At 43.3% G+C, this 26,427-nt stretch overlaps 1 protein-coding gene across 1 annotated transcript in view; it reads right to left on the reverse strand.

Moving 5' to 3' along the window:
- Window positions 1-26,192, reverse strand: part of GNS (glucosamine (N-acetyl)-6-sulfatase) — a 38,386-nt gene extending 12,194 nt beyond the window's left edge. Inside the window, exons 1-8 of the mRNA XM_053256504.1 lie at window positions 26,109-26,192; window positions 24,555-24,614; window positions 22,821-23,027; window positions 20,941-21,006; window positions 19,903-20,001; window positions 18,334-18,501; window positions 9,317-9,399; window positions 2,440-2,558 (exon numbers count right to left, since the gene is read on the reverse strand). Of these exons, the coding sequence (XP_053112479.1) occupies window positions 2,440-2,558; window positions 9,317-9,399; window positions 18,334-18,501; window positions 19,903-20,001; window positions 20,941-21,006; window positions 22,821-23,027; window positions 24,555-24,578 (766 nt within the window). The 5' untranslated portion in view covers window positions 24,579-24,614; window positions 26,109-26,192. The remainder of the gene's footprint in view (window positions 1-2,439; window positions 2,559-9,316; window positions 9,400-18,333; window positions 18,502-19,902; window positions 20,002-20,940; window positions 21,007-22,820; window positions 23,028-24,554; window positions 24,615-26,108) is intronic.
- Between the last annotated feature and the right edge of the window lie 235 nt (window positions 26,193-26,427).

The raw sequence follows: 26,427 nt of genomic DNA on the forward strand, positions 1-26,427 counted from the left end.
ATACTGAGTTTAAGCTTAGAGTTTCCACATCCCAGCTAAATATTAAAGAGAGGAATGGCGGGAGACTCCAAAAGAATGTATGATCATCATCATGAATGAATAGCTTTTCTATGATCATTGATCGGTTATACACACAACAGATACTGTATTCAGATAAAAGTTAAGTCGTACACAATACAACATAGAAGCCTCTTGTAGCAGCATCTAAAAGGGGCTGGAAGTTAGCTGTTGGCAGATCTTAACAGCAGCTGCACAAAATCTGGCAACATTGTAGGTGACAGAAGGTTTCATATCTGCCAGAGGGATGTGGCGTCAAATTCAGCAGTCTGGCTGGGAAAACTTGATAGCAGGGGAGAAATACAACTGCACCAGCTATCATTATAAAAAGGACAAAACAGCAGCACATGGTGGACAGATTTGACCTCACCTGAGCCACAGCTGCAAAGCTGACTGGCCAAAGTGGTTTTCAGAAACCTTCCAGATAAAACTGCTAACGGTAAGGCATCATATCTTAATGTAAGAAAGACCCTGTGATGGCTTGGTAAAGAAAGTGACAATAGGTAGATAGCAAGTTCCCATTTAAAGTCACCAAGGCTAATGGTCTCTGAAATAGAGCTTAAATCATTCTGAGGTTCAATGTCCAAGCCCCTCTGTTTGCAGATCTCCTTGGCTTGACTATAATCTAGTAATGACAAATATTCAGTAGAAAAGCCGAGTGATGACAGGTTGCCCAATAGGGCTTGTGTCCAGGTAGACTGAAATCTCAAATACAAGGTGTTAGTTATAACCTATAAAGCCCTAAACAGCTTGGGCCCTGGGTATTTAAAAGAACGTCTTCTTTGTTATGAACCCCACCACCCATTGAGATCATCAGGAGAGATCTGTCTGCATTTATCACCAGCTCATCTGGTGGCTACTAAGGGACGGGCCTTCTCCATTGCTGCCCTGAGGCTTTGGAATGCGCTCCCTAGTGAAATAAGAGCCTCCCCATCTCCGACAATTTTTAAAAAGTCTTTAAAGACGCATCTGTTCACGCAGGCTTTTAACTGATACTGTTTTGATTGTTTTTAATGTTTTAAAATTTTTAAATTGTTGTGTTTTAAATTTCTTGGGTTTTTTTTTATTTTTAACTAATGTTTTAATGTTTTTTATCGTGCTGTAAACCACCCAGAGACCTAAGTTTTGGGCGGTATAAAATATGTTAAATAAATAAACAAATAAATAAGGATCAGTCCCAGAGGGAAGAAGTGGATCCTAAGCCATTAACTGAGGATTTAAATCCATGCTTTTGTTTCTACTCTCCAACCTCAACGCTGCATTGGAGATGTACTGAGGGGCCCTAAATATTGCTCTAATAAACTTAGATCTTAGATTTTATCTATTTTATGTATTTACTCTTCTTGTTTCTTTTTCTTTTTGTATTTATGCTGGCCTTGGGCTGAAATCAACTTAGATTGGATAATCTCCAATGGCCTATAATTAGGAGAGGGGCTCAATTGTGCGCGATATAGAAATTGGGCCAATGATTAAGCAGCAAATAGCTTTAACACTGCAGGGATCACCATCATGATTTCCAGGGCTACAAACCTATACCATTTTCCGCAGAGGTATTTCACCGCTTCTGAAGTGGTAAGGCATGCCTAGTAGGAATGTGTGGGCCAACTCGCTTTGAGCCAGGCTCGATATCGACTCAGCCCAGTCCGGGTTTGAAGTGGACAGGGGAGTATACTTATAAAGGGAATCCGAAGATGATTCTCCTTTATAAAGGGCATTCCTCTTCCTTAGGATATATGTGGGGTGCGGGGACGAAGAAAAAGGTAGTTTTTACCTTTAATACAGGCTCTGGGGCGGCCTAAGCAGAGACATCAGAGGTGGCCCGGGCCAGCTGCAGTCCAGTTAGAGACTGTGCACATGCCATTTTTGTGACCTCTGTGCATGCGCACAAACCATTTGCATCACCACAGAAAGTGTGTGGTTATGCAAACGGCCTGTGTGCATGAATGGAAGTCACAAAAATGGCCTCTGCATATGTGCTGAGGCCTGAACTGGGCCACAGCCAGCACGGGCTGTCACTTGGGAAGCCAGATTGGAGGAGGCCCCACCCCCGATGTCTCTGCCACAGCCTCCCTTGCTGCCTGTATTTTAAAGAGGTTAAAACTACCTTTTTTCTCACTCCCCGCCTCCCATTTATTCTAGGAAATGGAATGCCCTTTACTTGTAAAGAGGAATCCTCACCGGATTCCCCTTTGCAAGTACACTCCCTAAGCCGGCTCAGTTCAGCGGCTGAACTGGACCAGACCCGGTTTGACCGAGCCCAAACCTGGACAGAGCCGATTCAAATTTGAACCAAGTCAGTCTCACGGCTGGCTCGCACATTCCTAATACATACAAGTTCTTTATAAATTCTAGTTGTATAAAAACATAACTAAGAGCATGTACCTGTATGAAAGCCATTGTCCGATGTGTAAAAGATGTATGTATTATCCAGCTCTCCATGAAACTCCAGCCTTTTCACCAGTTTTTCTATCAGGTCATCCACAGACAGAAGTGTCTGCCATCTACATGTGAACAGGATTGTTCAAGTTGAAGTGCTATAAATTTAACAGTATATGTGTATGCAAGTTGGGGCGGGGGTGTTTCTAGGTAATCCTTATTACACATTTTCACACATCTTAAATCTTTCAGAACAATATTTTATCGTCTGTTTTCTTGTTCTAAAAACTTGTCTCCACTGCCTTCTGCTGTCAGTCTTCTGGTTTAAGGTTACAGTTGGCATTGTCACCTATCTAAAAAGGAACATTGGTCTTACCTGTGAAGGGTTCTTTTTCCCTGTAGCTGAAGCTCATATGTAATGGGGTCAACCAATGAGCATGTCCGAGATAGGCAAGAAATATTGTACAATAGCTCCTTCCTCCACAAGGGGTCCACCCCAGTTCCAGGATTGTAGCGATGAGTGGCAACCTAAGGCTGAGATAGCACATGAGGAAGGAAAACCTTTTGGTACAAGACAAAACCGGGAAAACCGAGAACAGGAAAAAACTGAGTAGCAGAGAAACAACAAAGAAAGGACTAACTCTGTAACTCTGGGAGCTGCCTCCACCCAAAAGCGGAATCTGATCCCTCCACAATAACTATATACAAGAAAACACTCTCAGACATGACATCCAAGAGGGCCTGATGAGCTCCATCTACAGGGAAAAGAACCCTTCACAGGTGAAACTAATGTTCCTTTTCCCCCTGTGCTGGAGCGCATCAGTAATGGGACGTGCCCAAGCAGTATTCCCTAAGAGGGAGGGAGAGGATGTCTTAGACTACTTGCTGGAGGACTCTACGTGCAAATGTCGCCTGAGACAAACAGAACAAAATCTTATAATGACAGATAAATGGGGTAGCCGACGACCATGTATCCGCCCCACAGATGTCTGATAGAGGGGCTTGAGTAGAAAAGGCCACGGATGTAGCCACACTCCAAGTGGAGTGTGCCGTGATGCCCAAGGTGGGGGGGGGAGATAAACCCCTGAGATTTGAAGGAAAGCTTAATACAAGCCTTAAGCCAACCAGCCAGCATAGATGAGGACACCTTCTGGCCCAGATTATGGTTCTGAAAGATACAAAAAGGGCATCAAACAATCTGGACTCCCTTGTGCGTTGAATGTAGAAACACAAGACCAGGGTGGATTTGATTTAAATCAAACTGATTTAAATCACTAGCAGGGTGGATAAAAATTAAAAAAAATCCGATTTAAATAAAAAAATCAGATTTTTTTTATTTAAATCAGATTTTTTTATTTAAATCGGATTTTTTTGATTTTTATACACCCTGCTAGTGATTTAAATTGTGATTTAAATCAGTTTGATTTAAATCAAATCCACTCTGCACAAGACCCAGTGCACGTCCAAGTTGTGCCAAAGCTTCTCCTTGTGATGGGAAGGACTGGGACAGAAGGCAGGCAAAACAACATCCTGGGAACAGTGGAACATAGTGTTAATCTTAAGCAGGAACGTCGGATCCAATTTAGCATCGCCACCTCCGGTTGAAAGAGACAACACAGCTCTTTACAAACTGACAGGGCACCCAGTTCTGAAATTCTGTGGGCTGACATAATGGCCATCAGGAAAAGAGTCTTGTAGGAGAGGAGCCTCATGGGAATGGAAGCCAAGGGCTCAAATGGTGGGGACGTAAGGGTGTTCAGGACCCTGCTGAGGTTCCATGAGGAGAAGTGGTGAATCGGGGGTGGGGCTAGATTAGATACCCTCCTGAGAAAACTGGGAAATATGCAGATGGAGGAAATGGGTACCAGGATCCAAAATGTCCAAGACCGAAGCCAGAATGGAAGTTTGTCTTTTTAGGGTAGATGGTTTGAGGTGAAAATCAAGGCCAGTTTAAAGAAAAGCCAGGACCTTGGTGAAACTTGCTGACAAAGGATTGAGAGGATGTCTGCAGGCCCATCTGGAAAAGGCTGCTCAAGTGGCCTGATAAATACGCTGCCTTGATGGACGGCATGAAGCTATAATGGTGTCCTGCACCTGTTGAGAATACCCCTCAGCCATTAGCCGCTCATGCTCAACCTCCAGGCATAGAGCTGGAGCCAGTTGGGGTACGGATGTAAAATGGGTTCTTGAGCAAGGAGGTCCAGACAACGAGGTAGTTGCCAAGGTGGTCCGACCGAGAGGTTGACCAGATCCGTGAACCACGACTGCTGGGGTCAGTATGGAGCTATCAGGATAATCTCTGCCCTCTCCTGGCATAGTTTTGGGATGCCGTTTGGGAGAACAGGCGCTGGTGGTAACGCATACAGCAGGCCACAGGGATGACAGGGCATCAGTGGCCTCCGCTTGTGAGTCCAGGTACCTGGTGATAAAGCGAGGAACCTGTGTATTGTTTGGGGTAGCAAAAAGGTCTACTAGCAGAGTGCCCAGGCGACTGGTGACCTGAAGGAAAACCTGTGGATGAAGCATCCATTCCGATGGATCTATCAATTGACAACTTAGCCAGTCTGCTTGTCAGCTGTCTACACCACTAAGGTGCTCCACGGTCTCTGAACAGAGGTGCCTCTCTGCCCATCTGAACAGTAGATCGGCTTCCTTCATCAATCCTCTGCAGCGGTTTATGTGGGCCTTTGTGGTAGGATTGTCCGTGCGGATTAGAACATGCTTGCCCCGAATCACTGCGCGAAAGTGCAGGAGGGCCAACCTGGCAGCTCTCAACTCTAGCCAGTTGGTGTTGCGCTTCCTCTCCCCTTTGGATCACCCGCCCGAATCAGACGACCTTTGCAAACTGCGCCCCAGTCCATGAGACTGGCATCCATTGTGATAATGATCCTCTGTGGATCTGTGAGTGGCATATTCTTCCCTAGCACTGGGGAGAGCCACCATTCGAAGGACTTCCTGACTGGACTTGAGGGGAGCACCTGTTGGTGGGTCATGGCCATGATGGTGTCCTGGAAGGGGAGAAGGAGCCATTGAAGAGTATGAGTGCACCACCTGGCCCAAGGTGTGCATTCCATGGCAGTGGTCATCAATCCCAGAATCTGTGCTAGAAGCATGAGGTCCGCTGATGTGGCAGGAAGGAGAGGGGTAATGGTGGAGACAATCTTTGTCCTCCTGTCAAGGAAGAGAGACTTCTGCTGGGACTGTATGCAACACTGCCCCCAGGTGTTGGAGCAATTGAGATGGGACCAGGTGGCTCTTGTCAAGATTTATGAGAAATCACATGTCAGCGTGAGACGGATATGAGCCTGGGCTACTTGAAAAGACGGAGCTTGGCTCAACAGATCGTCTAGAGATACGGGTAAACACGCCCCCTAAAGACAGAGGTGAGCAATGAGGGACACCATTATCTTCGTGAACACTCGCGCGGCCGATGCAAGGCCAAACGGGAAAGCCCGGTACTGATAATGATGGTTGTCATAGGTGCAACAGAGACATTTCTGGTGCTCTGGCATTATGGGGATGTGGAGATAGGCCACCGACATGAGGAAGCCGTTGGGAAGGATCACCTGTGTGATTGATTGAAGAGACTCCATCCTGAACTACTACTTTTTGATAAACTTGTTGAGTCACCTGAGATTCAACACTGCATGCCAGGACCCATCCTTCTTGGGATCAAGGAACAGAAGTGAATAGACGCTGGAGCATCCCATCAGGGCACGGGTTCGATAGCTTTAATCTGAAGATGTTGAATTGTCAGATTCATCTGAAAAAGTTTCTCCTTTCGCCAGGAGAGTGGTGTGACAAAAAAAGGAGTTGGGTGGTATGCGGGAAAGATCTAGAGAGTACCCGAGACACCGTGTCCAGAACCCACTGATCTTGGGTGGTGGACATCCATGTGAGAGCAAACTGCAGGAGCCTGCCCCCTATAGGCATGAAGTCATTGTCTCCTATTGTGCTGGGCAGTGGCACTGAAGCATTTGTCTGTGGTCTGGAGGACCCTCTGAAGCACTGTCTCCATTGGTATCTCCCTGAGCCTCTAAAATTGGAGTTTCTGATGTCTCCTGAGAGGGAGCTGGCAGACACTTGCAACTGTCTTGGGTTCCAAAAGGAAGACCCGGGATTGAGAAACCCTTTCTCAAAATCCCTCCTGGTAGAGGGCATAGCTTTTTTTCTTGTCATTGGTCTGCACCAATACCGGATTTAAAGAGGGGCCAAAGAGATTAGTGCCAGAATAAGTTGAGGAAGTTAGGGCAATCTTTGATTTGGAGTCAACTTGCCAGCTCTTGAGCCACAAGGATCTACGCAAAACAATTCCAGAAGCTAAAGCCCTAGATGACTGTTGGACACAATCTAGGCTGGAGTCTGCCATAAAAGCCACTGCCTTAGGCATCTTGTTAATGCCTTGCCCTAACTTTGTATTTTCTGGAGGAACCAGAGAGATTAGCTCCTTGGCCCACAAGATGGAAGCCCTGGTGAAAATCAAGTTAGCAGTGGCCGCTCTAATAACCGTAGAAGAGGCTTCGTGTGCTTTTTTAAGTAAGAGGTTGCATTTCCTATCCTCCATGGACCTTAACTGTTCCTGGCTCTCCATATTCAGCAAGGTCCCCAAAACCATCTGTACGACGGGGGATCTATGTGGGGAGCTGCCAGCGAAGAGGTGACCTCTGGGGGCAGTGCATAGTGTTTTCTGGGGTATAAACCAATGGGCCTACAAGAGACCATGTTTTACCATTCTGCCAACATTATCTGCTTGAACAAATTCCGTCCTGGGACCCAAACACGACAGAAACATTCTGATCTAGTTCTGAAGGTCGAGGCACTTCTGATGGGGCAACATTTATTTATTTTGCATTTTTATACCGCCTTTCGTTTAAAAGATAGCCCCAAGGTGGTTTAACATCATGAATAGCCCACTTAACTTTTGATAAGAGGACCTCAAACTCAGCAGAGGAGAAAAGTTGAGAAGATATGGGTGCCACCGGGGTGGTCTCCTCCTCAGATAACTGCCCTTCCTCTTTGTCCTACTCTGCAAGGAGCTACAGAATCAGGATTGGATGGTTCAGAAACCGATTGGGGACAGTGAGGGGGGAGGAAGTGTTACTGGGTATATTAGGAGCGGGCGGGATAGGTGGGGTAATCTGTTTAGCTGGCATCACAGGATGAACAGGCATGTTAGGATCGCAAGGGCGTTTAGGAACCCTAGGCATACCCTCTGAACCAGAGGAGGAATAATGGTGGCACTTGCAGTGCAGCCTAAGTGGCTTGGGAGCAAAACATCCCCTCAACTGGGGGGGGGGGGGATAGTGTGAATAAATCCTTAATCCACACAGCAAAATCAGGTGGGAAAGGAGCGGGGTGGCCCACTCCTGTGAAGGGATAGGAGACTCCAAGTCAGATAGGGAGGTCTGAGGAACCTCCTCTGGGGAGCCATGGTCTTCTGGCCGGTCTGGGTGGTGTGTGTGGGGGGACTGTGCAGACCAGCCCGTTCCCCCTCTGCAGCAACCACAGGGGAAGAGTTACTGGACGTCAATGGATTACCCACTGGGCAATGGTCGTCCTTCTTAGCCCTCTGTGCAGCAAGCTCCTTTGCATGGGGCTTTGTCTTTTTGCAGATGGCTTTGATTACGAAGCGCTCACTTAGGCACACAGATGAGGAGAGCTTCATGCCCTTTCTAAGCTTGCTCTCGCTGTGCTCCCTTCCATGTTTGGATTTTTTATGAGCCTTACGTGGTGAAGAAACAGGAGCTGCCAAGAGAGCCTTTGCCTGAGTGGCACAGCCAGGCAACTTGCAGGCACCGGGTGATCAGACATTGCGGCTTGAGCAGCTGGAGCAGGAAAGTGGGGGTCCTTGGAGAGGGATCTCCTGAGTAATTCCACGGCATGGGTGAGCTCCATAACAAGGAACTGGAGCCGCCAATAACCAAAACATGCCGAAAATAAAACAGTAAAAACGGCAGTAGAAGGGAACGAGCCAAATTAGCTGAATATAGAAACACAAAAATGGTTTATATTTTGTTTGAAGGCTAAGAAAAACGGCCTAAAGGCAGGTCCCTTCCTGCCCTTGCACAATCTAAAACAAATAAAGGAAAAGGAGAATTTAGCTAGGTAGAATGAGCAATTCCTGAGGAGCAAATCTCTTAGCCTGGTCAGTCTCAAGCAGACAAGACCAGAATTAAGGTTGACACCCTCTGAAGGAAGCAACTATAGTACACTATTTCCGGCCTGTCTCAAACATGCTCAGTGTCTGATCCCATTACTGATGAGCTCCAGCACGGGGGGGCGGGGGGGACAGAAATAGATCAGGCATGAAATATTTAACTTAGCATACAAGGCAAATCTGATTTTTTAAAGTGTTAAAACAGTTTGAAATTAATGGGTGATTTCAGAACACCCTTAAAACTTTCAGAAAAATACTGTAGTGCACAAACTAAATTGCCTTTCCTGACCAGAAAGGTGCCTACCAACTGCTTCATCCAATTTGTTCAATACTAAGAACCTCTATTTCGACATCTGTAATGTGATATACGATATAGTCTGCCAGATTCATATTATTTAAACTGAGCACTAGCAGGGCCTTTAGGCACCTCCTACCTGCTGGAAAGCCCACAAATGGTTCTCTTTGACACGACACAGACATAGCCTATTATATTCATTAACGACATAAGCAATGACTGCTTTCTATTACAAATGGTACGTAAAGACACTGACCGTTCAGGGGACACTTTGGTGAGACCAGAATCAATTCGCTTTTCATAAGTGGCTTATAGTTCTTGTACAAACATTTAGGTTAATTTGTCAAGAACTGCACACATTTTCAAAGATTGCATTTTGGAGAGTGACCTTTATGTGAGAATCCCACGGAACATAAAGTAAGTGTTCCTACCTTTTCCTAAAAGCATCATCTAGAAATTGTATCGATGAATTAGTCATTGGAGTCTTTGCCTGTCTGATGAGCCAATGCTTGTCCTATAAAACATGTTAGCATACATTTTAGATTTATAACACACCCATTTATATTTATATCCCAGCTTTGCCAAAAGCTGAGGGTAAACAATAAGAAGGGAACAGTCTAACATTCAATTTTTTAACAATCCTCTAAGAGAACTATTAAAGTGGCATTTTAGCTAGTAAAGCAAGGTGAATTGAATACATATGGCTGTGGGATTTGCAATTAGCATATTTTATCCACTTTGGGATGGGACTAGATATAAATAAGATACAACTATCTAATTTCATATAATGTGTGTAAACACATTGTGTTACCTACCAAACATGGGCAGTCATTTCAGTTTCATCTCATGAAAATTTCTCTAGTCTGCCTGCCACTGCCCAGTAACTAACAGCTCTTGCTTCTGGATATTTCTAGGCTTTCAGTTTCTGTAGCTCAAAGGCTAAATTCACATGTGCAAAATCACAGACTGGATAGCAGGACTGTTATTTGTGGTGGGCAAAGGTAGAGAGGTTAGTTTAAGACAGAAAATATAGGAAAGGAGGTAGAGTAGAAAAAACACAGTAGAAAGAAAAAGGAAATATATTCTTTATACAGCTTTTTGTGGCTCCACACTTTGCCACAGAAAAACTGTCATGGCTCCTAGGTGTAAGAGATGCCCTATCTGGGGATATTTTGAAGAAATTTCTTCCCTGGGTAAAAAACAGAAGATGTATCAAGTGTACTACTATGAATATTTACATACCGCTCTTTAACCAAAGTTCTCAAAGCTGTTTACATAAGTAAGATGGTCCCTGTCCCCAAGGGCTCACAATCTAAAAAGAAACATAAGGCAGAAAACAACAGCCACGGGAGGGGTGCTATGCTGGGGCTGAAAAGAACCAATTGCTCTCCCCCAGCTAAATATAAGAGAATCATCACTTCAAAAGGTGTCTCTCATAAAGGGAATGAGTAAAGATATCCATTATATACTATTTCTTAAATTAGTAACAATTAGAGATGTGCACAAACCTCAGTTTTGCTGACCATGTAAGTGGCGTCCATGTATGCACGGAAGCTGTGTGCGCGCCAGCACCATGAGTAGGCTGTTGGGGAGAGTGCCACCGTAGCAGGACGTTGTACATAGCAGGAAGGTAAGAACTTGCTGTATTTACTTTTAAAGTTCCTGCTCACTCCCCCCCGCCCTCCAATGCTGCACTCTAACCACCAAACTGGTTCAGCTTCAAACCAGGCACAAACCTTAGCTCATGCACATTTCTAGTTAAAAACAAGTTATTTAAGAAGTTACACATACAAAACTCCCACATGGTTGAGTTTTAAATTAACACATTCTAGTAATCAGATTTGCACTACTGTTTAAGAAACACATTAACTGGGCAAAGAGGCACCTTTTACCGAGGTGATTCTCTTTATTTAGCAGGGGTAGAGTAACTGGCCCTATTCACCCCCAGCACAGTACCTCCAGTGACTGTTGCTGGTGTTTATCTTGTTTTTTTTAAAGAATGTGAGCCCTTTGGGGACAGGGAGCCACCTTATTTATTTATTATTTCTCTGTGTAAACCACCCTGAGCCATTTTTGGAAGGGTGGTATAGAAATTGAATTATTATTTCTTGTTTACACAGTCAGACAGGTGTTATTGACTGGTTTGTTTTATCCAGACATCGAGTCCTTCCCAAGGACCTGGGATGCCAGAATTTTATTGTCAATTGTTACAGATATCGTTGCAGAATATAGGCTGTTCCCAGTAAAGCTGCTTTTTATAATTGGCTGATGGTGATTTCTGTGGCCCCTATGGTGTTGAGGTGCTCTTCAAGGTCTTTTGGAACTGCACCAGGTTGCCAATGACCACTGGGATTATTTAGGTCTTTTTCTGCCACAGCCTTTCAATTTCAATTTGTAGATCTTTGTATTTGGTGATTTTTTCTATTTCTTTTTCTTCTATTCTGCTGTCCCCTGGTATTGCTATGTCGATTATTTTAACTTTTTTCTCTCTTCTCGACTATAGTTATATCTGGTGTATTGTGCGGCAGATGTTTGTCTGTTTGCAGTCGGAAGTCCCATAATATTTTTACATCTTCATTTTCTTCAACTTTTTCAATTTGATGGTCCCACCAATTTTTGGCTACAGGTAGCTTGTATTTTTTGCAGATGTTCCAGTGTATCATCCCTGCTACTTTCTCATGCCTTTGTTTGTAGTCAGTCTGTGCAATCTTTTTACAACAGCTGATTAGGTGGTCCACTGTTTCATCTGCTTCTTTACAAAGGCGGCACTTGCTGTTTGTGGTTGATTTTATTATTATTATTATTTTTATTTATTATTATCTTGTTTACACAGTCAGACAGGTGTTATTGACTGGTTTGTTTTATCCAGACATCAAGTCCTTCCCAAGGACCTAGGATGGCTGAATTCTATTGTCAATGTTGTTATAGATATCGTTGCAGAATATAGGCTGTTCCCAGTAAAGCTGTTTTTGTTGTTGTTGTTGTTGTTGTTATTGTTATTAAAAGGTTTAAAGCAGTGATTTAAATCAAGTTTTTCTTTTAGTGATTTAAATTAATCCACCCTGTCTCAGAGCAACTCATAATCAATCCAACATAATATCTAGCAACATCAAGCTGTATAAAAAACATTTACAATAGCACTGTGAAGGCTTCTTCTGGCTGCTGGTGTCGAGGACATCTCACATGGGTTATCCTGCCTGCACACTCCAAAGGGTAGGACAAACAATCTAGGCAGAGCCTTTAGAAGACAGGAGAGGATAGCCCCTCCCAGTTCTGACTGATCAAGCTGAGCTCGTAGAAAAGGATGTAAAAGAATGAGTAGACCTGAGGAAGAAAGTCAGGCAAAACACCAGTTGGATAAACTGAGAAAAAAGGTAAAGAAGCAAGGAGGAATGCAGACCAGCAGCCGTGGACGCTCAAGAGTGGGTCGAGATGTCCTTGACACCAGCAGCCAGAAGAAGCCTTCATGGTGAGTGACCAATGCTCCTTTATCGGCTGCTGGGTGAGGACATCTCACGTTGGACATGCCACAGTTGAAGACCCCGGGCGGGAGTGTCCTCAGCTACCAAGGCAGGAGGACTTGTTGAAGTACTCGTTTGCCGAAAGCAACTTGGGCAGACTTGAAAAGATCCAACTTGTAGTGTCTTGTGAAAGTGGAAAGTGAAGACCACATAGCGGCTCTGCAGATTTCATCCAAAGAACCATTGGTGGAAAAGGCCAAACGAGTGGAGTGGATCATGAGTCCACTCATGGAGATATAAGTCTTCTGGCAACATCACACGTCGAGTTTATGCCACTGTTTTTCCTTCTGTGCCATAGGCCTGGGGCAGAAGGAAGGGAGAACTATGTCTTTGGATCAGTGTAAAACTGATGAGACCTTCAGGAGAACCGACGGGTCGGGAATCAGTCAAATGGAGTCACGGAGAAGACACAGAGTAGAGGATTTGTGGAGAGGGCCATGAGTTATGAGATCCTCCTGGCAGAAATGATAGCAACAAGGAAATTAAGTTTGAGGGAAAGTATCCATAGTAGAATGGACTTTATTGGTTCAAACGGGGGGAGCATGGAGGACTCTGAGAACCTTATGGAGTTCCCAGGAGGAAAATCTGTGGACTACTGGGGGAGAAGGCAGCATGGCAACCTGTAAGAAGCAGCGTAAGTGCAGGTGAGATTGGACAGTTCTACTTGTGGATGGAGCAAGGAGAAGCACTAGGGCAGCCACGTATCGTTTGATGGTATTCACCCCGAGTCCCTTATCCAGGACATCCTGTAGGAAATGGAGAAGTTGAGAGATTCTGCAGTTCTGTTGGCAGCACCAGCAAAGGAAGACCCTCCTGGTAGTTTGGTAGATGTGATTAGTTGAAGCCCGCCTGGAGCCAAGGATCGTGTCTAAGACTTTAGGACTGTACCCGTGTCAGCTCAGGTGGTCACGTTCAGTCTCCAGGTGATAAGTCTGAACCAGGCTGGGTTGTGCTACAGTACTGGACCCTGGCTGAGTAGATCTGAGAGCGGAGACAGGAACCAAAGTTCCGCCACAGCGAGGTGAAGGAATTCTAGAAACCAGGGACACCTTGGCCAGAATGGAACCACAAGAATTAGTTGCACGTGAAGCAGGCAGCTCAGAAGTGGCACTGGAGGAAAAATGTACAGGAGTTCCTGTGGCCAGGGTGCTGACAGGAGTCAACTGCCTCCACTGTGATGAAGGGAAGTGGGAGAATCTCAGGAGCTGAGAGTTGGATCGGGAGACAAATAGGTCCACCGTTGACTGGCCCAGGTGGAGAGTGAGTTGTTGAAACACCTGGGGATTGAGCCTCCATTCTGCTGGGTGAAGATCTCGTCAGCCAATCCAATCCACCTGGGTGTTCAAGGAGCCACTGATGTGATGGGCCAGGAGGGAGACAACATGCGTCTTCGCCCATGACATAAGGAGGACTGCTTCATTGTGTAAAGACTTGGAGCGAGTGCTGTCCTGGTGGTTGACATGGGCCTTGGCCATTGTGTTGTCCGTTTGGTCAGGAAGGCAAGATGGATGGCCCAAAGCTCCATCCAGTTTATGCTGTCTCTTGTCTTGAGAAGGGACCATTTGCCCTTGTCTGAGAGGTTGAGGCTCTGGGCTCCCCAACCCAAGAGGCTGTCGTGATGATGGTGCAGGGCGGGTCCAGGAAAGGATGGTGTTCAGGTGGAAGTCCAAGAGCCACCAGTTCAGGGAAACTCTGAGGGAGATAGCTTTATTCAGACATGCCTCCTTTGAGCCATGGCCAACTGGTGAGGAAGAAGGAACCACTGCAAGGGGTGAAGGTGAAAGCGTGCCCAGGGAACAACTTCCAGTGAGGAGACCATCAACCTCAGAAGTTGCGCTGGAGAGAGCAACTGGACCAACTTTGCAAGTAGCACTTGACAAATGAGGGATTGGAGCTTGACTATCTTTTCCTGTGGAAGGAAGGAACAGTCAGCCAGGGTGTCTATGATAATGCCGAGTTGCAGTATCTTGTTGGAGAGAGTCAAGTTACTCTTGGTCACGTTGACCAGGAAACTGTGGGAGGTGAGAATTGAGAGTGTTGCTTTGATGTCTTTCCTGGTTGAGGTAAGAGAAGACTACTGGACTAGGAGATCATCTAGATAAACAAAGACTCTGATCTTTTGAAGACACATGTGGGCCACCAGGGGTGCTAGGGTCGTTGTGAAGATCTGAGGCACTAAAAAGAAGACAAACGGGAGGGCTGTGTACTAGTAAGGGAGGATGTTTTATACAAAACGAAGCAGGTGATGGTGATCTGGTGATCTGGGTGGATCAGAACATGTAGATAGGCTTCAGTGAGGTCCACTGATGCCAGGAAGTCTCCGTGATAAAGGGCTTCTGAGATGGAGAGGATGGTTTCCATGCGGAATTTCTGACACTTCACTAATTTGTTTAAGAACTTGAGGTTGGCACGGTAAACAATATGGAGTAAATGCTTTGTCCCTCCTGAACTGGGGGAACAGTTTCTGTGGCAGAGATGTTGAATCACTTGTAGGAGGGCCAAGTGCTTTTGAGGACACCTGGAGTGAGGAGTTGGAAGGAAGCTGTCTCTGTGATGGGAGGCCAACACTATCCCGCAACCGTACTGGACTATGTCCAGCACCAACTTGTCCAAAACGATGGTTTCCCAGGCATGAAAGTAGTGAGACAGGCATAACCCCACACCCTGGGACGGTGAGTCAGGAAGCCTGGCGGGGCTTGGGCTGTTATCTGAAGTGTTTCTTGTTAGAAGTGTTACTGGAGTTGAAACATTGATGGTTCCACTGGGGGCAAGATGGTCTGGGGTCTCTGTCCCTGGGGCTAAAATTCAAATGAAATGAACAAAGGGGTTGGAACGGTTTGTACGGCTGGCTTCTCTCTCTTCATTTCTCCTTCAGAGTGCATCTCCATCTATGGAGCGTTATAGTAGTAGTGTGCACAGACTGGTCCAGAGGCCATTCTAGAGGCCTCCGGACTGGTCTGGAATTCCGCCGGTCCGGCGGGGGGAGTGTGTCTTTACGGGTTGATTGTACTCCCCCCCCCGCCACTCTTCCCCCTCCGGCGCTGGACTTTCTTAAATCATTCTTGGGGCAGCAAAGTTCCTCCCTGCCGCCCCTGCCCCCATCATTGTCTTCCAAGTTAGAAAGCCGAAAAAGCTAGAGCCACGCATGCGCCCTTCACGGCGCACGCATGCTCGTCGCTGCTGCCCAAGCCACATACATCACAATGACGTATGCAGCGTGCGCATCACGAAGGGCACATGCGTGGCTCTACCTTTTCCGGCTTTCTAACTTGGAAGACGGGGGCAGGGGCGGCAGTGAATAACTCTGCCGCCCCATGAACGTTTTAAGAAAGTCCAGCACCGGAGGGGGAAGAGCGGCGGGGGGGGGGGAGTACTATCCCCCCGCTTAAAGACACACTCCCCCCAGTGCCAGACCGTGCCTCCATGGTTCCGTGCACATCCCTACGTTATACTACCTCCCTGATCACCAGAATTCCTAATTGTACCACCTCCATCTTGTTTGCATTCTATTTTAGCTTGCTCACATCCTGAATTGTGAGACACACCACTTCTACAGTCTATCACTTCTACAGTCTTCCTGGTATTTGATGGAAGCTAGAGGTACAACTGTGTATCACCTGAATATTGATTACATCTCAGACAAAGCCTCCAGGTGATCTCTCCCAGCAATTTTATGTAGATGTTGAACATGCCGCTTTCTGCCTTATGACAGAGTGGCTAACACAAGACTTGACAAATCTCAAGATGCCATGGAGCCACAGCACCTAAAAATTTAACCCTGGTGCCTATACCGAGATATTCAGAGGTAAATTCTCTACTGGTCCCAGGCTGCTCTGTTTATGTTCTAAGTAAGTTACTTGAAAAGAGGGAAAAGAGAAACCTATTTACTCTCTCAGACAATGTCCACCACCAATCCAATAATTTAATAAAGCACCCATTGTCTGGCTCTTCAATTTTGGGGCTGGCTCCTAAATCCAAAGCAAGTTTGTCAAGGCTTGGGCTAACATCAGTTAAAAACAGCATACTACATATAAAAATACAAACCACAAGAACGGAGACCATCTTAACACAACGAAGTAAGAGACTCCCTCAGTCTAGCAAGCCAGGTACATTTTTAGAAGATACTGAAAGGTCAGGGGCAATTGAGCTGCACAAATGTCCCGGGGGAGTGTGTTGCAGAGCCTTGGCAGAGCTATGAATAAAGTCCTGTCCTGCCCATCAAGCCTCAATAGGCAGTGGCAAGTTGGGGCAGCCTCCCCTGAAGATAGTTAACAGGTGGAATGATATCAGAGTATATGGTCCTTAAGGCATCTAGGACCCAACTATATAGGGCTCGAAAGGTAACCTTTAGCACTTTGAACAGCTTCCAAAAACAGATGGGAGTGCCAAATGAGTATCATACAATAATGAAATGACATGCTCATTTTAAAAGCTCCTCATTCGCAACCTGATGGCATTTTGTATCAGTTGCAGTTTCCAAATACTTTAAGGGCAGCCTCATGTAGAGTGAGTTGCAATAATCTAACCAGCATGTGATCAGGATATAGGAGATAGCGGCTACATCTGCTTTCTCCAGGAAGGGCCACAACTGGTGTACTAGCTGAAACAGCACAAGAGCACCCCTGGCCAACCTATATAGCACCCCACAGGCCAAAGGCTCTTTTTAAAAGGAATTCAGTAAAGTGGTGCAATACAGGTCACCCATTTGCTCATTTTCCTTTAATAAAAACTTGTCTGAACATAAGTTTTTATGAGCTACAAGGATGTAAGGGAGGGGGAGTGTCTGAGCCTACTGACCGCCGAGATTACAAAACCAGGGCCTTGAGCAGAGGAAGTAGAGAAACAGGATACCCCAAAAACTAATTGAAATATCTTTCTCATCCCATGAAGTAGGGAGGATCATGGCCTTCACTTTCATCTCACATCAACATGAACAGCACCAGTCTAATCTGGAGCTGACAACAGGATGATTATCTATTTTTCAGAGGAAGATCTGAGTCACTGCTTGCCAAACAAAATCCCTGCACTTTTTACCGCAGAGCAGAACATAGTTCAGTGTGTTCAAGACAGGTATCTATCCAACAGCTGAAGGACAAACTTTCAGGAAGCTTTGGTTAGTAACATATGTAGCTAGAGTGTCATTTCAGCCAAGTTAGATCAAAGCTGACTGTATGCTCACCACTGAGGATAAGACACTTCTGCATAACTTGTAACCAAATATCTGAGACCATACAAGGAATCTTCAAGCTACAAGAACAGTACATTCTGAATGAACTCTGTTCAGTCAGAGAAAATCATTATCTGGTGATTTTTAGCCCAAATGTCTTATTGTCAGAAACATTCTACTTATATCAACCAGTAAAGAGCTATTTGAAGGTCTTTATTAGAGATGGAACTATAACTTGCACACTATTCGTTATAAGCTAGACAGGTGGATAAGAGGTTATCTAAGATAAAGGATATCTAGTCTTAAGACTAGAAAAAGTGACCCACTGGTGCTGGAGGGTCATCCCTACACATTTGTACAGAGTTAAGAACCCACACACGCCTGTCCCAAAGAACAGTCAACTAATCACATGAGAACAAAAGCATAGATGTTTTTTATCTACATACTACATATAGACAAAGGAGACAGGAAAAAGACGACACAGATTAAAAATAGCAGTGTAAGGATAGAGAATATCCTAAACACAGTCAAAAAATAAAAATCCACAAGAGAAATAGCTAAAGATAAGGCAGATGTGGGTCAGTTCCAGAGAAATAGGTTACTCTACCATAGACTTGCATCTCCACCTACATATTTTATGCCTTGAGTTCATAAAGAGATTCTCTTACCTCTCCATTCTTCCATGGTTCTCACCCATTAAAACACTTCTAGTAAGCATTAATCAGTATCAGTTAATCTGTAAGCGACCAAGAATCCATACCTTTCCATGAATATTGAAATTACTGTTCCTTGGAGCACTGACATTCTGGAAACTCTTCTCATACTGAGGAGCAGCTATCCAAGGTGAATGTGGTGCTGGAGTTGCTATCATCATGAAGAACGGCTCAAAGTTGGATTTATATTCCAGAAAATCCAAGGACATATTAGCCTAAACACAAAGATTTACTATCTTCAAGTTCTAAATCAAGTCATACTATTTAACTGTTGTCCAAGTAGTCTGAGTAAGCTGTCTAAGGGAATTTCTAAAATTACCAACACTTGAAGTATCTGAAATGTTAAATTCAATTCATGTGCTCCTTTTCTTGTATTTACATATATATCTTTGTGGGATTAGGGAAGAATCAAGTTACTACATTCTTAAAAATAAGTCCCAAGCATTCCTTATATATGGAATTAGACACCAGATTGGCATCCAGCCACAGGAAAGAGGAGAATTTGTTCATTCATTGCTACTTCAAACATTTACATCTATGGTACTCCTCTATAAGCAGCCACTTGTCAAACACTGAATTGCAATTAATGTATTACCAAGACCTGTCTCACAAAGCAATGAAGGCAAGAAGCACATGCACACTTAAAAAGTTACCTAAAATCAATATAACATGCTTTGAAACAAAAGTCTTTAAAACCAAGTTGTCAGTCTGAGACGTTTCAAAAACTGAGACAGCCTGGAAGAGAGACTTGTTCTTAAGGTATAACCAGCAACTGTACTTGAAGCAAACTGCTTATGAAATAAGTTATTCATTTAATAGTCACATACACAAAGCCAACACTTCAATATTGTCTCTTCTACTCTTCACCAACCTCTCTCTAATCTTTTGTAAGACATTACTCTTCTTTAGTTGAAATTTGGAGAATCTAAGTATAACTTCAACCCCGACCCACCACCCCGGATAGCAAAAAAACTGGGTGGGCTTGGTTTGCTTGAAAAATGTGAGCATTTGTGGCATTAATTAGGAGTTCTGCTTCATGCTCAGAAGAGACATGCCAAAACACAGCTTTCACATTAGCTATAGTTTTAGAACACAAATCATGTTTTGAATATCTAAAAATATAGCCAAAACACATTTTAGAGTTGCTTGTCTGCTCTCATTGTCCTTCAGGCCAATACTCCTGGCTTTGGATAGGTAGAGGGAGAGCAATGGTTATTAAGAATGGTTTGTTACTGTTCTGTTTTTATCTTATGCTGGTCAAAGACCAAAATAAATTGATTGACTGTAGTATGGTTTGTCAATTCAGACATTATGCCGAATCACAGTCAAGAGCTTTCTTCTCTGAAATCTGATGCTATGTCTAAACTGACATGGCATACAGAACTGCGGATCTGGGAGATCAAAGCAAGATCTGTGATTTTCTACAGGAGTCTCTCTGAAACAAGTAGAGTGGGACACATACTGTAGGACATACAATGCTTATTTACACTTGGATCTCAATTCACTGCTTATGAATAGAGATCCATATTATGTTATGCAGCTAGTTCAACAATATACCATGCTGGAACAAAGCAAAAACGTGCACTGTAAAACATCAGTTGTTGATAAGTTCTCACCAGCACATCCGTCAGGTAATCAGCACTGTAGTTCTCACCATGCCTCCGTGCTTTACCATTTACTGAAAGTGTGTAATTGTAATACTTTGAATTTTTTTCCTGTGAAACAAAACAAAAGCCACTTTATATACATAGGAACAGTGGGGCCATTTGTCCCAAGTCACAGTGAAGCAACTTTAGACCATAGTGGGATTTAGTTGTTCCACAGTTTCAAGACTGCAGTCTAGTCTTACAGAAATCAGTTCTTATACAGCTTGAGACTCATGTGTCTGAAGGACCATCTGCTCCAATATGAACCAACCAGTGTTCCCTCTAACAGGGATTCCCAGATATTGTTGACTGCAAGTCCCAAAATCCCCAGCAAGAGGCAACTTCAGTTGGGTATGCTGGAAATTGCAGTGAACAACATCTGAGAATCCTTGTTAGATGGAACAGTGGAACCAACCAACTGTATGCTAATATCATATGGAGAGGCACTATGTAAGGTATGTGGCATACCAGAAAGGTGTCTTTTATAGTGACACCCCATTTATGGAAAACTCTCTGCAGAAAGGTCTCCCTGGTACCAACACTGTTTCGTTTTAAGTGCCACATTAAAACAGTTTTCTCCAGAGTTCTTAATTGAACGGTGAAAGATGCTAAACTTCTGAACTGGGGACTTCCTGCATATCTTCTGTAAAATCTACTGCGCTGATAGATCAATTAGTGTACTTCATGATTAAAAAGCACATTATATGAAGTTCTTGTTGGAACTACCCTTGGAACTCTTTAGAAATCAAGATCATTAACATGGGTACCATCTATACAAAACCAAGGAGATATTTTTAATGCCTTCAGTCCTTGGGAGAATCCCCCTGCCCCCATGCAATCATAGAGCTGCATTACTTCAGCCCTCCAGCTGTTTTTGGACTACTACAACTTTCATCATTCCCAGCAAGTGGTCAATAGTCAGGGATTATGGGAACTGTAGTCCAACATCTGCATGAGGGCTGAAGTTGTACAACCCAGAATGAAGGTTATATATGAATTGACACTTACCAATGCATACCAAAAACTCCATCCAGGAGGAACGTGACCAACGCCCCCCGCATCTTCTGCGCCATACTAAAATTAAAATAATCCACCATTTAAGTAAGCCACTATGTTTCTTCCTATTTTAAAAAAACAACAACCATCAGTCTACCCACTGATGGCCAACTTATGGCCTGGAAACTTTAACAGGGTTTCAGATCTTACGTAGCTTCTGGGAACCTTACCAAACTTGCATTGAGAATACTTTATCACTCTTTGATATTTTATATGCAGTGCCCCAGCTATGCCTGAACACAAATGCTCCAACTATGAAGCTCTTCCTTCTAGATGTTGCTAACTCAGTCATGGAACTTGACTGCTAACCATGGTGTCAGTTTGTTCAGCAAGATCTTCTTTCAGTCCCCACCCTCTATAAAGATTATAGTGGTCCCTTTAAATACAGAATTTGGCCATACCTTGTTTTGTCTTTCTATAAGATGCATTGTCCTTTTGCACCCTCCCCCGTTTAGAGTGAGAAGCCTGCACCTCTAAACAGACTGACACACATACACTGAAAGCACTTCAGATATACATATCTCCATATTAGGCAAACAGAGCAACAAATCATCACTAGTCTGGAATTCAAATGTAACAGCAAAGAGACTTGTAATGTATTAATTATTCACACTCTTAGTTCACATAAATATGCTGCTCCTATCCCTTATGGTTTTTTCATTCATATATATATATACACACACACACACACACACCATTCAAGGAACAGCATCTGTATAGATCTAGTTTCCACCTGCAGCGCTTTGGTTTTGATTTTATAATGAGCAAGAATGCATCAATAGCATTTTGGACATGTACCAACTTGTTACAAGTGTTTATGTGGCCCTATTAGGCCATCAAAATATTTTTTCCTTTCACTTTGGCATTACCTCTCAGATACATGCATCAAACTAGATTTACAGACTGACTATAGTCTTTATGGTATACATATAACATGCTAACAATGCTAGACTAGTTAATGCTATTATTGCAGTGGAGAGAGACTTCCTACAAGAGAAATTAAGCCTAATTAGACATGCAAAAGAAACCCTCAAATATTACCCACTCCACTGCATGTCAAAGTAAAGTTTTTACCGGTTGTATTGTTTTTATGCTTGTATTTTATAGATTTTAAATTTGGTTGTTTTTATATTTTTTAGCTTAATATTTTTATTGTATGTTTTAACTTTTGTAAACCACCTTGGGGTTGTCTTTTAACGAAAGGCGGTATATAAATGCAACAAATAAATAAATAAATAAGTCTTGGAAGTCCATTTTATGCCCTGCTTCACTGTGTCTGTCTTCTGGATTGCCAAAGCCCATGCTGGATTGGCCCCCATTCTAGACTCAGCACTCCAAATTTGGGGCAATGCAAATCCTGAGCTATAACTGCTAGGCATGTTCTTTTATAAAGCTGGCTCCGTCCAGCAACTGATGCTTGACCATGTGGAATGCCCCAACCGCATGGAGAATCTTCATGGCAGCAGTGAACATACTGAAGACAACTGGCATGGAGATTTCACATGACTGGGGACATCCAGACAGCATGCAGCTCCCAACAGATGAATTTCTAGCTTATGAATTTCTTCTGTTATGGCTATCACATGGATGGCCATAATAGAAAAGGTGGCTTTCCAAGCTAGTCTTAATAATGAATAGCTTAGTCTTAAATTGTATTATGTTTATTAAGCAAGACTACTCTTGCCATTTCTGAACAATTCTAGAAATAAAGAAAATATCCCCCTTTCTCATAAATCCCACCTGTATTTCTTGAGAGTATGATATGAAGGTCCTTAATACCTGTACAAGCACTTTATATCAGGAAAGATCTAGTACACTATATAAAAGCATACCTCATTCAAATATTTCCCAGCAAAGAATGTCTGATAGCCACACATAGACTTGAGAATAGCCGGAAAAGTATATGGTTCCTGAATCTTCTGCCAGGATTTGCTGCTGCAATTTCCCTCCAAAGTGTTATTGACAACATGGTGGTTATGTGGGTATTTTCCCGTCAAGATGCTGGCTCTACTGGGACAGCACAATGCACTGGGCACATACTAGAGAACAAAGTTAAGAGAACATGGAAACAAGGGTTATTTTGTCTTAATATGGTAGATATATACCATATAACTAATGAAGTTATTTGTAGTGTGCAAGGGAACTTATATTCCTCACCAAATTCACCCTAACAAACCATATGAGGATTGATAATAGTGTTATTTTACTAATAGAGAATCAAAGCATAAAGCTTGCTACTTGCTAAAGCCAACCGGCAAGTACATAGCTGAGCAAGGATTGGAACGCAAGGCACACAGTCTAAATATCACACTGCGCATTATACCATTTGGAGGTGGTCTCCTCCAGGATTTACAGAGAGGATAACCATCATTTCAGGATTAGTGCTTAATTCCCAAGTAGCTGCTGCCAGACCACCCTAGGGCAGTTCCCTCCTGGGAAACAGAAAAGAGCTGTTGTCACTCCAGCCCCCACCTCTGACCACAACAGGCCCAGTTCAGATGGAATGCTAATCACATAAATGAGCCTAAAAGGAGCTGTGGGCTTGTACACTTACCCCTCCCCTCTCTTCACATGCTATAGGAGAGTTAAAGCTTTCATAGGAACATAGGAGCTGCCTTCTACCAAGTCAGACCATTGGTCCATCTAGCTCAGTATTGTCTACACAGATTGGCAGTGGCTTCTATCACAGGCAGGAGTCTCTGCCAGGCCCATCCCCTAAAGGGACTATCTTAAAGTGCTCACATGTAGTCTGCTTCTTAGACCCCAATTAGCAAAAAGGACAATTTATGCTTGCTGCCACAAAACCAGCTCTTTTAAACTGCACTTTTAACCACTTGCAGTTCCACATTATGCATTAACTAAGGGAACTGCAGTTTGCTTATTAGTTAGAACAAGTCAGGATATCAAGCCAGAGCAAAAACGTAGCTCGCTATCCTGTTTTCTTCCAACTCTAGTTAGTTAACAAATCACAGTTCCCCAAGCTTATATACACAATACAGATCTGCAGGTTCTTTCATTCTTGTGTGTGAGAGAGAGGAGAGTGTGCAAGCCTGTAGCTCCCTTAGGCTCAACTAAGCCAGGGTTAGTCTGGGTTAGGCTTATACTGAATGGGATCAGACAGAAAATGGAGACTAGCAGCCGAACACCAGAGTGACAACTCCAGAAGAACCGTGTCTTCTGGGACCAGTGTTTCAGGTGGCAGTGCTGCACAGCTGAGAATGGCTGTTCTTAGCAAAGACGCACTAGTTTCCTGATCACTTAAGTCTCCCTTTCCTGAACTTTCTCTAGTTCTACGATGCCTTTTGAAATGGGGAATTAGGAATTAGAATTAGATAGGGGAATTAATTGTCACCTTTCTACACCTTGGAGAAAGAGTACATTGCAAAAGTGACAGTTCTGCCCAGCACCCTCCATGCCTCAAGTGCCAATTTATGTAATCTTTCTCCCAGATCTGTCTCCTCTTTCACTTTTTGGTTTTCTTACAAACATGATACAATCGAACTTTGTTGTAAGATAACCATTCTCTACAAATCCTAATGCAGGCAAGGCCTGATTTCACTACTTACTGCATTTGAAAAGGTTATCCCCATTTTTGCAATAAGAGCATTGGTCTTTTTCAGTGGTGTCTGAAACAGAAGAAACAAAATCTACAACAGTTGTACAAACCAGAAGATTGGAATATTTTTTAATCAAGTGCATGCTCAAAATAGCAACACATTCTATTTAAGCTAGATTATTTTAATTGGCATTTCATTTTCTGCACTTCAGCAATAAAACCCAAGCACACTGCATCTTAGAGGTCAAAAGTTTATTTATGAGTGAACTTAACAAAGTACCCCAAGCAATTTACAACAAAATTATATACAAAAATTCTAAGAGAACACGTTAAATATCAGAAACAGTATTTCAGACACTGAGGTTCTTCTTGCACTTGAAATGTTATTTGAAGTAGTAACCTTCCTCACACCTGTAATTTTGAAGTTCCCAATCAATAAAGCTGCCATTCTTTATTTTGGCCCCCACGCACCTACCCCACAAAAACCTCTAGTTTTCTACCCAGAAGGGGAAACCAAGCAAACGTGTGGAACCATAAAGCTGTTGCCATTAATATTTTGCTACAGTTATTTCATGCATTGGAACTTTTCAAATGTATTAACAAAGCTGACCAAAAGGAAGAGACTTCTCATAAAAATGTTCAAATGAATTATTTTACTAAATTAACACAACTGTTCCTAAGAATTAAATCTAACATAAAATAATCTTGCTGCCTTTGAAAATATGATTTTTAACTATGGTCACTCAGCTGTTGTGGTGGGAAGTCACAACATTATTTACATTTAATAATATTTGAACATTCATTTGTTCAAATTCTTCAGAAAGAAACATACACCAGCACAGAGGGCAGGTGCTGTGTGCACACTGCACTTAAATGCCTCTTGGGTTTCAGGGAAACTCCATTTTTTTTCCTGGATGCAAGGCATTTCCACTAGCATAAAGTTCACTAGCTAGCCAAGATTCCATCCCATCTACTGGAAGCACTTGAACAGAGAGAGCCTATGGTGGGTTTTTTTGTTTGTTTTTTAAAGGCTTGACCCAGATAGAAAGGCAATTAATATTTTCATTAAAACACCACCCTTACTTGCCTTTCTAACAAATAAATTACTTGGTTCTTCTAATAAGCAACCAAGCACATTTCTATATACATCCTATGCTGTTTCACCAGTTAAACGTTTATCACTTTATATTTAGAAAGTCAATTTCTTGGAAAATTATTTACACTAGAAAGTCTTATACAACTTACACAATTAGCCTGATGGATCAATACAAGGAACCTGAATATAGGAAGTCACACACAAAGTCTCTGAGCTAGTCATACATATAAACTACTGCCTGTGCCATACACAACATTCAATTTCTATTATACCACTCATACAACTTATTGAACATTTGAGGTAGTATCCCAAAAAAGCCATTGCAACATTGGGGCAGATGCATGCAACTAGCTAATTTACCACAGTCAGAGACTCAACAGGTTTTTTTCAAGTACCTTTCAAGCAGATTTTTCAAGTACCTTTCCTGGAGCTACTTAACTGCTTTGTGAATGGACTTTAAGTACTTACAGAATAAGGGACTTCTAATTCTTGAACAAAAAGAAAATATGAGCTGCGTTACTCTTCACATCTCGGTTCATTCTCCAACACCGGCAGCTCCTACACAGGGCACTCTGTCTTTACTATTGAGGAGCTATTAAAAACCAAGGAGATGGATAGGCCCGTCAGATAAGAATTAATAACTTTATAATAGTTTTGGTCCAGCCAAGGGGCCTTCAGATACGCACGAACGCCCTCCGACAGGCTCCAAGGCAGTGCATAAGTGGGGAGGCCCTTGCAACCAACCATTCCTTCCCCAGCTTTAGCAACGACTGGGCCCTTTCCTCCA

This window comes from Hemicordylus capensis, chromosome 5, assembly GCF_027244095.1.
Source record: "Hemicordylus capensis ecotype Gifberg chromosome 5, rHemCap1.1.pri, whole genome shotgun sequence".
Lineage (NCBI taxonomy): Eukaryota > Metazoa > Chordata > Lepidosauria > Squamata > Cordylidae > Hemicordylus > Hemicordylus capensis.